Source organism: Aythya ferina (genome assembly GCF_964211825.1).
Source record: "Aythya ferina genome assembly, chromosome: 9".
Taxonomy (NCBI): Eukaryota; Metazoa; Chordata; class Aves; order Anseriformes; family Anatidae; genus Aythya; species Aythya ferina.
Window position 1 is genome coordinate 15214137 of NC_140305.1, and position 12468 is coordinate 15226604.

At 40.7% G+C, this 12468-nt stretch overlaps 1 protein-coding gene across 8 annotated transcripts in view; it reads right to left on the reverse strand.

The window, feature by feature from the left end:
• LOC311441093 (glypican-5-like) overlaps nucleotides 1–12468 on the reverse strand; it is a 410588-nt gene that overhangs the window by 319792 nt on the left and 78328 nt on the right. The window contains exon 1 of one of the 8 annotated variants that reach the window (XM_084528742.1): nucleotides 4926–5037. The exons of the other annotated variants lie outside the window; for them this stretch is intronic. Within the exon in view, the coding sequence (XP_084384868.1) occupies nucleotides 4926–5022 (97 nt within the window). The 5' untranslated portion in view covers nucleotides 5023–5037. Of the gene's footprint in view, nucleotides 1–4925; nucleotides 5038–12468 lie in introns of those variants that run through there. 8 annotated transcript variants of the gene reach the window in all.

Sequence of the window (12468 nt, forward strand, 5' to 3'; positions counted from 1 at the left end):
TTTAAAGTGGCTGTTCTGGTGCACAAATAAAACCACTGGGACATGGAATCACTGAATGGCTTGGGTTGGAAGGGACCTCAAAGACCCCCTGGCTCCAGCCCCCTGCCATGGGCAGGGACCCCCCCCACCAGCCCAGGCTGCGCAAAGCTCCCTCCAACCTGGCCTTGGGCACTGCCAGGGATGGGGCACCCACAGCTGCTCTGGGTGGCCCGGGCCAGGGCCTCACCGTCCTCCAAGTGAATAATTTCTTCTTTGTATCTTATCTAAATCTACCTTTTTCTGTTTAACACCATTATGCCTTGTCCTATCACTGCAATCCCTGACGGAGTCCCTCCCCAGCTTTCCTGGGGCCCCCTTTAGGCACTGGAAGGCCACTGTAAGGTCTCCCCAGAGCCTTCTCTTCCCCAGGCTGAACAACCCTAAGTCCCTCAGCCTGACTCCATAGGAGAGGTGCTCCAGCCCTCTGACTGTCCTCTCAGCCTCCTCTGGACCCACTCCAACACGTCTTACACCGGGGGCCCCAGAGCTGAACACAGCACCACAGCTGGGGCCCCACGAGAGCAGAGCAGAGGGGGACAATCCCCTCCCTCACCCTGCTGGCCGCACTGCTGTTGGTGCAGCCCAGGGTACGGGTGGCTTTCTGGGCCACAAGCACACGTTGCTGGCTTGTGTCAAGCTTCTCATCCACCAGCTGTGTTCCTCAAGAGCTGAGTACCGGTTTCCACACTTTTCCAACTCCAAGCCTTATTTTTGTTGAGTTTGAAACCTCCAACACTGCTGTACAGCTGAATTTGTCTCAAGTTCCCTAGCCTATTAACTAGAAACAATACAGCAACATCCCTTCCAATCCTTTCTTTCAAGAAAGGACATTAAAAAACAGATCTCCAGCTTGCAGCCTCCTCCCAGACCCATCTGCAGATGTGTGGTGGCTCCCCAACATCTCCCATGGCTTAACTCCATGCGGGTCTCACACCTCCCTCATTCTTTGCTCATCAAGCAGCTTTATCCAATGCAAGTGTACCCCAGACCTTTGGCTTTGGGGCTACTGGATGACCTGCTTCATTTAAAGCAAGGCAGAGAGGTATATTCACGTTTGGCTGCTCACCACCTGTATGTAATGTCAGCAGACAGAGGTTAAGCAACACGCAAAGGACAGAGCAGCTCCAGTTTGTCACCTGCTGAATGAAGTAGGACCTTGCTCAGAGCCACTCAGCACAACCCACGTTCTGGTGGGGCTCGATACGAGGGCAGGCCCAAAAGGTAGGCTGGGGCATGCGTGGTGGGAAGAGGGGGTGGGCTGGATGCAGGGGGTCTGGAAGTCTGCTTTCTGCTTTTAGTATTTCAGTTTTATTGATCTTAAAATAACAACCCACTAAAAATTGCTACAAAACCCATCAGTCATAAAACAAGATCAAAAACATGCCTACAGAAAAGATGCCTGCCGGAGGAAAAGACCTTGATGACTGCTTTGGAAATACAAGAAAGCACATCCTTAAGTCATGTTTATAGCCTCAAAACTGCTCTGTTCAGACAGATTATAGAATTAGATAAAACTATCTATTGCCTTGAGTGATGACAGGAAAATGAACGTTTCATCCCCTACAGAACCAGGAATCTTCAGATAAGATTTGTCTCAGCCATCACAAGATAAATCACCAAGGGTCTCACGCTGTTCCAATTTACACCGGTTAGACCTGGCATAACTCGAAAGCCTTCACTCAAGTTACTCCAGCTTCAAGTAGCTAAGAGGAGAAACAGTTTTCAGATGCAGATAACTAAGAAGTTTTAGAAACCTTCTTTCCTTGAAGCTGTGCCATCCCCAGGCTTATTTTATCTTTTTTATTCATCAGGCCATTATTTCTAAGCATACAGTGGGTAGATGTGCAGGTATTTCTTTTCATCTAGTTTTTTCTGCACGGCTTCTTTGTCCTTGGATTCTCAGGTACTGCTTTTTGCAGCAGCAAAATAATTGGGACGCTGTGGAGGCTAACCTCATCTCAAACCTACTGAGCACAATTAAAAAAAGGGGGGGAGGGAAGTTGTGAGTATTTAAAAAAAGTGGAAAAAGACCTTTAAAATATCTGATTTTCTACAAAAATGTACTATACCGTATTTTAATGCCTTACACATCTAGCTCCTCTGCTTGACCCCATCTCCATAAATCGTATTATTAAATCAAAATTAAAACATGCCTGCTTCACTCTGTCCATACACATCTTTGTAAGAACTCCTAAGAGCTGGTATTTCATACATTCTTTTGCCACTTTCTGACTTCCGACTGGCCCCCAGCAGGAGCAGATGAATGACCCTTCTCACAAGAATCCATTTTTGTGGGAAGCATTTCTGGTTGCCAGGAGGAGGTTTTTCAGTAGCGAGTCTGAGCTGGCTCATGCTGATTGTGATTCACTCAATTGCCATTCAGCAATATTCCACAGCACATCCCAGCACAGCCACCTTCACTGGAGAAACAGAAGCCTCCCTTTTTCTTTGGCTTCATTATTTCAAAACTTGTTTCATTCCACCCTTGGAGCAAGGGGCAAAGTTTAATTAAAGCACTGGAAAGTTTACCAGTGATTTGAACTGCTTTTGACCAAGTTGAATACTTTATTCATGTTTTTAAAGACTACATAAATAATTTTAAATTAGAGGACCATTTCTCATTACTCTGATGAGAAGGAACAGGTAAAAACTAACATTCATCTTGGTACAAGGTACCTTGTCCCACACTGATAGTGTATCTACTTGCTAGTATCTGCCATCACTACTCAGTAGCTTGATTCCCAGGGACAGAGCCTCCATGGACAAGAGCCATCACTTTCAGTTATCTAAATCCTTATGATTACTCCAAGATGGCAACAGTTTCAGCAGGAACTTCTTAAGCAAGCACTTCTGAATCACTAATTTTACTTCCAGCGCACAGATCAGCTCTTTCATTATTCCAAACAGCACTGAAATAAGTTAAATGTGGGAAGACGGAGTTATCACTTCATGAAGCTGTTTCATGCTCTGATGGCTTTCTGCCTTTCCCTTTTCCCCAGGAAGTACAAATAAGGCTTCATAAGTATACAGAAAGTAGGATACAATGTGGGACCTGCCTGTCATGATGTCCACTGTAAGAAATATTTCCATTAACAGGAAGATCACACGCATACTTGAAGCCTTCAGCTTTTGTACATTGTCAGAACCAAAGCTCTGAACTGCAGCTTCTTGCAGTCAAAACACCTTGGTAGCTTACACAGTTATCATTTCCAGAATGTGGAAACCAACTCTAGAATAACAGTCATTGCCACAAACAGATGAGGAACATGGTAGTGGTGGCAGAGTCACAGTCACAAAAGCAGTCCTAGGTGCACGTTGGGGCCAGGACCACAGGCAGAGAGCACTCCGACTAGGAAGGCACGCTTCGGTGGTTCTGTACCCATGGAAAGTCATCGCACAACAGCAGGGTTCAGCCAGTGTTGAGAAAGAATCCTCTGTGTCCCCAGCACCACTTGAATCTCACACTTGAACACATCTTTTTTACAGGGTCAAAAAAAACATGGGATGGTATTTCATTCTTACATACACAATAAATTGGGCAACCCCAACAACAACATTGCATCAGTTTAACTAAAGCCAGCTTAGGAAGCAGGGATGTTATTTTCCAAGTTTCTGAATTGCACTGATGCTTACCAAAGACTATTTTGCCTTTACTTACAAGTAACTTCTTCAAGAAGTAACGAATTGATCTAATCACACGGCTAGGAAAATATTCAATAGCAGAATCATCTGGACAAAAATGATTTGCCCTCCTGTAGGTGGTCTAGTGGATCTTTAATCTCCCATTCATTTGTTAGTGCCCCTAAAATCTACCTTTTGTTGGCAATGAACTTGGGGGATGCTTACATTCTCTGGTAATTGTTCTGCAGATTACTACAGTTGAAGGAATCAATCTTTTTGGAGCACTAGGTTTAGAGAATTACAAAATGAAAAAAAAATCCTTGTGTTGTTTTACATTTTTACATCTCCAACTATTCCCATCCAGTTTTGTGGACTATTATTTTGCCTGTAGTGTCAGTGGTTTATATGTGATTTTTACAATAATGTATCGCATGCTCCATTTCCTCTAAATTTAGTGAGTAAGGATGGAATGGGCTTCAGGAGGTGAGAGAATTCTGCTGAACATAAGCAGCTTCTTTCCCTCTATGCACCATGCAAAAAAAAAAAAAAAAAAAAGTGCCTGAGGTTTAAAAATGTAAGTGTATATTTCAGTAAAATTCTGAAAAATACACTTTTTTTTTCCTCTTAAAACAAAAGAAATCTCACATTTAAGGTTATGCATGTATATACGAGACGGGCTACATCAACATCACTCCCTTTTTGAATGGATTTTGATCCTTCAGAGGCTTCAACGGACATGGCACCACCAAAAACACTGAGGCTCCCTCCCCTCGCAGACCACCTGACAAATACAGTCCTCTTGTTATTAGGAAATAACATCCATTTCCTAGTGGCACACAGGTGTGATTTTCCCTCCTAGCCAACAGACCTAAGATCATCCCCATTTGTCATCTTATACAAATAAAAATAACTTGTATCTGGATTATTCCCTGGTGATTCAGAAGCAGCCCCAATTTGTAAATTTTCATTTACTCCACAGAGGAGAAAAAAAACCTCTTTCTGCCACGTGCCGAAATGCTTCCTTGGAGGATTCTGTATTGGTTCAAATAGATGGAAGTTCTTACAGAGATGTTAGATCATGCTTTCTGCAATGACTTTCACAAAACAGCGTAGGCTAAAAAAAAGTAAGAGAAAAAAGCAGGATGTAGTAACATGAGGAACTGATTACGTGAATGTAGAAAGGAAGTTCTAGCTTGGCTATGTGGTTTTGGTCTGCTGGTCAGCTGCATCTCAGTGATATTCATCTACCCACAATCACTACCTACCCAGCCGTATGAACGCAGCCTGATGGATCCAGTCAGACTGAACTCCGCAGTTGTGCAAGGGCAAGCAAAGCCCGGTCACAGAGAAGGAATGAGACATGGTTTCTGGAGCAGCAAACTGTGCCTCCTAACAAGTGGCACAGGGCCTCTGGCATTCTAAGAATCCTCAGGCGTGTCTGGAAAATACAGGTATTAGAAAGGGAAACCATCTCAGAACATCACTAGAAGTGGGAGAAAGAAAAATCTCACAAGCCCTAACGTTTGTATAGGTATGCCTCTAAAATAAGAATAGTGGATAAGCATTCACTAAGATCTGCACGAGCACTTCCATTCCACATGTAAACATCTGCATGGATCCAAATTTAATACAGTACATGTGGCCACTATCCAAGACGAAAGTTTTGTTTAGTACAGGAAAAGAGACAGTCTCTCAAACCTTTCCCTTCAGATTAAAGCTTCAGAGCATATTTAGTTGTTATCTGCAGCAGCATAAGGCTGTTGTATCCTCCAAAATCTGACACCAACTCTACTTCAGTAGTGCTAAACAGCCAACAGTATGACTGAGGGTTAGATTTTATAGAAGACATGAGCCATAAATTCCTTACTTCCAAATCCTATTCTCACATTATTGCTCAAGTTTGCAGATAGCCCATTTTTTCTTATTGACTGTCAAAGCAGGCATGCATTAATTCACTGCTGTCATAAAAAATATCCCAAAGCCTCCTGTATCAACCTGGTGTTGCTTTGAGGTTGTTTTTTGTTTTTGGAAGCAGTGTTAAATGTTTGATGCAGTGGTGCATTACAAAGGTGCCTTGAATAGTATCTCCAGTCAGTAATTCAAAATAAAGCATTCTCATCCTAGAACATACACACAGGAGTGAAGTGGTTAGAATTCACACCCTACTCTAACTGAAAGCGTACATCTGCTTTATTCAGCCAAGCTTCAATTCCCCTTAAACTCTGCTCTCCTGTGACACAGCCATACAACCGGATTTCAACACTAGCAGGTACAGCGTTGTTAAGTACAAAAGAGGGAATTATAAGCAGGTGTTAAAATGTCTTGTGCTTGTGCACGTTTACCAGATGTCTAGTGGAACACCTACATTTGGTTCTAAGTTTAACAGGAAATGCTAACGAGCAGCTCACATGGCTACCGTAGCAACTCTGCCCTCTATTCAGACAGGAAGTTCAACTGCAAAGGCAGACAGAAGAATTCCTCCTTTCAACAGAAACGGTGCTGGTGGCATAGAGATCAAGCTATCTTACAGAAGATCAATAAGAACTTGCAGATCAATAGCATTCTGATTTAAACCAAAAGCAAGAGCTCCATGCAGAATCTGAAGAACAGTTACAGGGTCAATGGGAAGCTGCTAGCTAGTGGCAGTAGCTAATCATCTCCCCGATAAAATGAATAGGAAGCATGCAGCGGGTGATATTTATAAACTCACGGTTTTCTTAAATCTAAGCCATCTGATTTCATAGAAACTGTCTTAAGCTTTCTGCAAAGAAGGTGAAAACTATGGATTGAGTATTTGAGTAAGCCCCAATTCCCTATGAAATAACAAATGAAAGGGCATATTCAGATAACTACACTCAAAATATTTATACTCCAGATGCATGGCAAGAAATGTAGAAATAAAATCTAAATAGATGTCCATAAAGGCGGCACAGGACAAGGACTCCATGCTAGCTTCAAATCAGATGTATTGCACATACCACTTCATGGATATTTTTGCACATAGATGATGAGCAGCCACTGTGACTGCAGGGCAGACAGAAGAATAAGCTTTACAGAGAATCAGATTCACATAGGATGGGTTGTACCAGGTTTCTCTTCACCGTTACAGCACACCAGTCTACCTTCACACTATTTTTCTAGGTACCCTTATAAATTTCAGCCTAACACGCCACACTGGGTACAAATGACTGGTCCATGAACTGCTTTGAAAGCAGCTTCAATACCCATGCAAGGTTGTAAAAGACAGAAGGAGATGGCTGTCCGTTGTCCAACTGCAAACCAGTGATCCTGATGATCCTAAACTATCAGTGGAGCAGCTGTTAAGTCAGGGCAACAACATTCAACCAGGCACTCCCTACTCTGCATCTACATTCTTTTTCCTCTCTTTCTCCTCAGGGTAGACAATTAATGGAAAAGTGTAAGGAACCAAAGGGGAAAACCAAACTAACACAGAGGTGAGAAGATGGCAACTATTCAACTATTCGTTTCTCAATCCTTGCTGTGAGCAGCTATAACACGCAAGCATACAATCACAAAGCAAGTAAATAAACAATTTTCCTTCCCTTTCTTTCCAAGATTGCTACAATTCTAAACATTTTTGAAATTATTTTTGTCTAAAGATAAATGCCCACAGGAATAAACTCACCTAAAATCGAGCGCACTTCTTTTTAAACTGAAGTGACCTCAAGCCTATCCTCTTCAGCCACAATGCCCACAACTGGTGAACAAATTGAGAAGTCATGACATTCCAGAGTCACAAAATTCTAACAAGAAAATTTTGAACTTAAACAAAGTACAGAAACTCTGAAATCTGATCTAAAAGGCACAACACCACAAATGTGCTTGTAAGTACTCAGTCTTTCTCTCAAACTGGGAAGCATGACCCTATAGCTTTTCCGCACCCTCCATCTGTCCATGTTCTTCTGCTCTCTCTCATGTTACAGGAGCACTGTGATCTTGGGACTGGCACAGTTTCTTACATTTTGTATACAGCACAGCGAGGTCCTAGCCCATAAATAAAATACCACATGTGACAGCAACAGCAGTAACTCATTTTCTGATGATAACTGGAAGAAAAAAAAAAATTATATCCTTTCTTTGTACAATATACATTCCTAACAGTTTAGATCAATAATATATTCTGTTATGTAGTATTACTGAAAGGCATATAAACAAATTGCTCTAAAATTAATTAACAAAATGTATCTGCATAACAAAGATTCTGAATTCAAAGAAAAACCTTTCAGAAGAATCTGAGACATCCTAAACTTGCCTCTTAAAATAAGATCAGAAGAGAATTAGAATGTATTTCCTAATTGCATTTAATCTGAGAATTTGATTCTGTTCTGAGTAAAATTGTTTTCATCCACTGGGAGTCTATACTTGGAAGAAGAGAGCCCACTGCAAACAAATGCCATGCTGTCATTACTGGTGCACGGACCTGAGGTGTGACTAGTGTTTTCTCCTGAATGTACTTGCTTTGAGATATTTGCTCGTTTCATCTTGTAAGTCTCTCTCATTTTCTTTTCCAAGTCTGAAAATACAACAGTGAGAATTTCCCATACACTTTTTGCATTTGATTCATTATGTCCAACTTTCTTCTCCTATTTTTATTGGTTTGGCTACCAGTTTCAATGTTACAGTACATACTGCACAAACATCTGCAGTTCTGCATCTAGAAATGGCCTAAAAGAATGGCCTCCCTGTTTTCAATTTCACAATAAGAGGACCAATAAAACAATAGCAACAAAAAATTTAACCAATCTTCAGGAGAATCACAGAATCATTATGGTTGGAAAAAGGCCTTCAAGATCACCTGGTTCAATCATCCCCCTTCCACCAACGTCACCCACTAAACCACGTCCCTAAGCACCACGTCCAACTTTTCCTTGAACACCCCAGGGACAATGACTCTACCACTTCTCTGGCCAACCCATTCCAATGCCTGACCAAGGGATGTGTAATTGAAAGCTGAATTATAATGAAAATTAAATTCCCAAATATACTGAAGAACAGTCAGTGGTTTGTTTGTTTGTTTTGGCAGAAACTGTCTTCATACACTAATGCTCCTATTCAAAAAACATCAGAACAGATTTCTTCTCAGGCATTCAAGCACTTTCTTCACAAAACGTCAGACTAACTTAGGAAGTGGCAGCATGGACTTGGTAGCACAGAGAACTTCAGAACTTGAGATTTACTGGAGTACTCACACACTCAGCAATGGAGACACTGGTACAGGGGACTTGTAACTAGAGACAGAGCAGAAACTACCTTTATGGAAATGCTATGTCACAACAAAAGAGAAAAAATAGAGGGAGAAAAAACACACACTTTCTAGTTCAGGTGACTGTGAAATTTCACAAGATGGTTGTGAATAAAGTACCTCCTGAAGAATGATGACACTAAATGAGATTTCAGAAATACTGTTAGAAAAATACTGCCCTCACCACAGCAACTGTAGTAGGAAAGTGTCCCCATATAGTCAAGTGCCCAGTCCCATTAGCTCACTTTTTGCAGGTTTTTCGTCATTTTCTTTTAAAGATTGAACACTTTCTCTCCAAACTATGTTTTCTTTCTATCTGGACTATTTTATCATTGATTTATTAAGTTACACTATCACCATGCTTTTGTACTCTGCAGATACGGTTAACAGCCTGACAAGGTACTAGCAAGAACAAAGAGGAAGAAAAAGATAATTATGACAATACACAGGTGAAATATGGACACAGCCATGAGATGAATACACACATCATGTGAGTGTTCACTGGATCTCTTGTTCTAGTACCAGTATGTGCCGCCCACAGCGCATAAAGAACAGTTATAAATAGATAATGAAGAGACCATCCCTACCCCAAATCACTTACATTCTTCATATCAGATGACAGCAAATGCCAGATGCCCTCAGGAACTAAGTTTACGTGATGATTATAAAGGCTAAATAGATGATGTCTTGCCCAGATTTGTTGTTTCCTTTAAGATGTATTTAAACAGCATTTCTCTCTCCACTTCACAAGGAATTACACCACCCTTTCAAAGCTTGGACCAAACAATTCTATACAGCATACATATAAATCTCTTCTAGAAGACAACAAAGATATAGAAACCATAAAACACTTTTGCTTAATGGTCAAAGTAATATAACAGTAGGAACCAATCAAAAACAATCACCAGTCATGTTTCTGGCAGGACTAATAAACCCATCTGCTTCCCTCTAGCGCTGTTCTGCGTACTTTGTTCTTGGAGAACAACTGCAAGCTATTTCACAAAGCAAGCCTGGGTTCAACCTGCAGAATTCCTGCAACAAAGAACTACTTGCTAGGCTAGCAACTCCACAGCATCACTGTCCTTTGCTGATTTATATATATCAGTGTCATAAATAAGACTCAATATAAAGTTTTAGTACGTTTAAGAAAAAATCCATTACATGCAACATAGCCCATAGTTTTTTGTTATCCTATAAAAGACTTCTGTGGACATGATCTTTGTTACTTGATAGAGCTTGTAAGAGAGGGATTTACAATCCAAGGCTAGAATTTTAAGTGTTCTTCCTAGGTTTTCATTAAAATTTTCATTTGAATTTGCTATTTTGAAAGCAAACTGAAATCATCTGATTTTTTCTGTTGAAAGAGGGCAATCTCCTCCATTATTCTCTCACATTATTTTCCCCTTTGATTTTTCCTGTGTTTTTAAAAACTAGTGATTTCATCTTCCTAACAAGCTGCCCAAACAACAAGGCAAGGGATGGTGGTGTGGAGGTAGGATGTAATCAGAAAAACACTAAAAGTTCTGAAGCCAGAAGTTATTTGCATTATTACGCACTTAAGGGTGCTAGAGCAAAACACTGGGATCACAGGTACTGCAGAGAGTCAGGATAAAACATGGTGCCCCTTCTCAGAGATGCCAATGAAAGTAAAGACAAACAACACCTGATAGATGTACACCAGGGAGGAAAGATAAAGAGGGACAAGAGCTTGACAAAACCAGTCAGCATAACAGGCAGTGGGTTGAGCATATTTTGGGTTGACCTTTTTTTTTACAAGCATTTTGTTTATCTTGACCTTAAGGAGAGCTTTAAGGATGACATTTAAAGCAAGACAATGCAGGTCCAGATGATCTTTGCAGGGCATGCTTCTCCAACATGGAAGGCAGCATTGGATAAAACAGAAAGACGCCATTAAATTTTTATAGTAAGTGAATGAAAAAAAGGCTTGCATTACTGCCCTGTGACAGTAACTGACATTTAGATCACAAATCACAAGTGATAAGCATTATGGGCTGCACTGAGAAGTACAAGAGGAAAGGCACATTTTAGATGCAGGAGGGTAGCAGTACCAGAAAAAGAGAATGTTTGACTAGGAAAATGATCTTTTCAGCAGGATTCTGAATAGGCACAAGTAGCATGGCATTCTGCATCTTAAAGACGATACCATCATTAATATGCAAATACCAGGAGTGTTGGCAAGATTCTAGCAGTGTGCAGAAGAAGAAAATCAGTATTTCAATAGTGTTTGAATTTTCAAGACTTCTCTTGCAGAACACGGTAAGAAAGTAATGATAAAGGGACGGAAAGCTTGTAGATGATCCATTAGAAAATATAAATTACAGGCAAATGGTGGGGCTCAATCTGAATGACAAGAAAAACAACAGACAGTTTGGTCACAACCAAAATGTTTTAGTTGTGCTGAACTTTTGCTGACAACTGTATTTTGATAAAATGACATGCTCTCCCTACTACAGGGCAAATTACTCAACTTTTCACATTTCATGTGACTTTATAATAACATGCCTTTAGTAAGAACTGTCAGGAAAAGGACCTAGGTTAGACTCCAGATTCCTATAACCCTATGCTATCTCCAACGGTGGCCAATGGTAGATTTTGACAGTATTAAAATATGATAGAAACATAGAAAAAAAAAGTATACTAATTCATGTTCTAAAGGTATGTAGCTCAGCTGCTTTCTAAGACAGAGCTGTTCTTTTCATGCTAAGAAGTCATCGTACCTTCTCCCTTTCTGAACTACATTTTTCTTATAACTTGCATCACTTAAAAAAGTATCCCCTTCTGTTTGCTCTGAATCTACCAGCTCACATTTCAGCCACTTTTTTTTTTCGTGTAGTAAAGAAAAGTTTTGTACTAGAGGAGAGAATAAACAATTAATATGTTTTTATCTTCACCATGCACTCAGTAGCAGAGAAAAGTACTAAATCCTCTTCAACAGTCCATTTCTTTCAGGCTAAAAAAAATTCTCCTCCACTTAAAACTTAACTCATGACAGCTGCTGTGTACCTTTGATCATCCTCACTGATTTCTTCGTGCCTTTCCTACCTGTTACCTTATGTTCGTAGACATGGCTGGGCACACAAATCAAAGCCATATGATACGATAGCCATGTAAGTTTGAGTTTTGCAGCTTTGTTCCTAGTAATCTCTAACCTACATGTTTTCACCACTTCTTGGCATTGAACTAAGTATTTTAGCATTTGTCCTCCGCCTCTAGTTCAAAGCATTGAACATCATTAACCCTCTCTGCTCTGGATGCCTCAATGCAGCCGGAGAGGGATCTAGAATCACAAAACACGTGTGGCTCATCTAGGAAAAGGAGAAAGGTCTCTTATCCCACAAACGACAAAGCTATTTCCCCAGAAAGGAACTTGAGACATCGTATGAAAAGCAGAAATTAGTGACTATTGTTGGTGTAAAGCAAATTTTATTTTTATGTGCATTTTCATAACAAGCTGGTTTTGCATATTAAATATCCAACTTTCAGGATGTCACCTACCCAGCTGACTGCAAGTGTTGCTCTGGGCC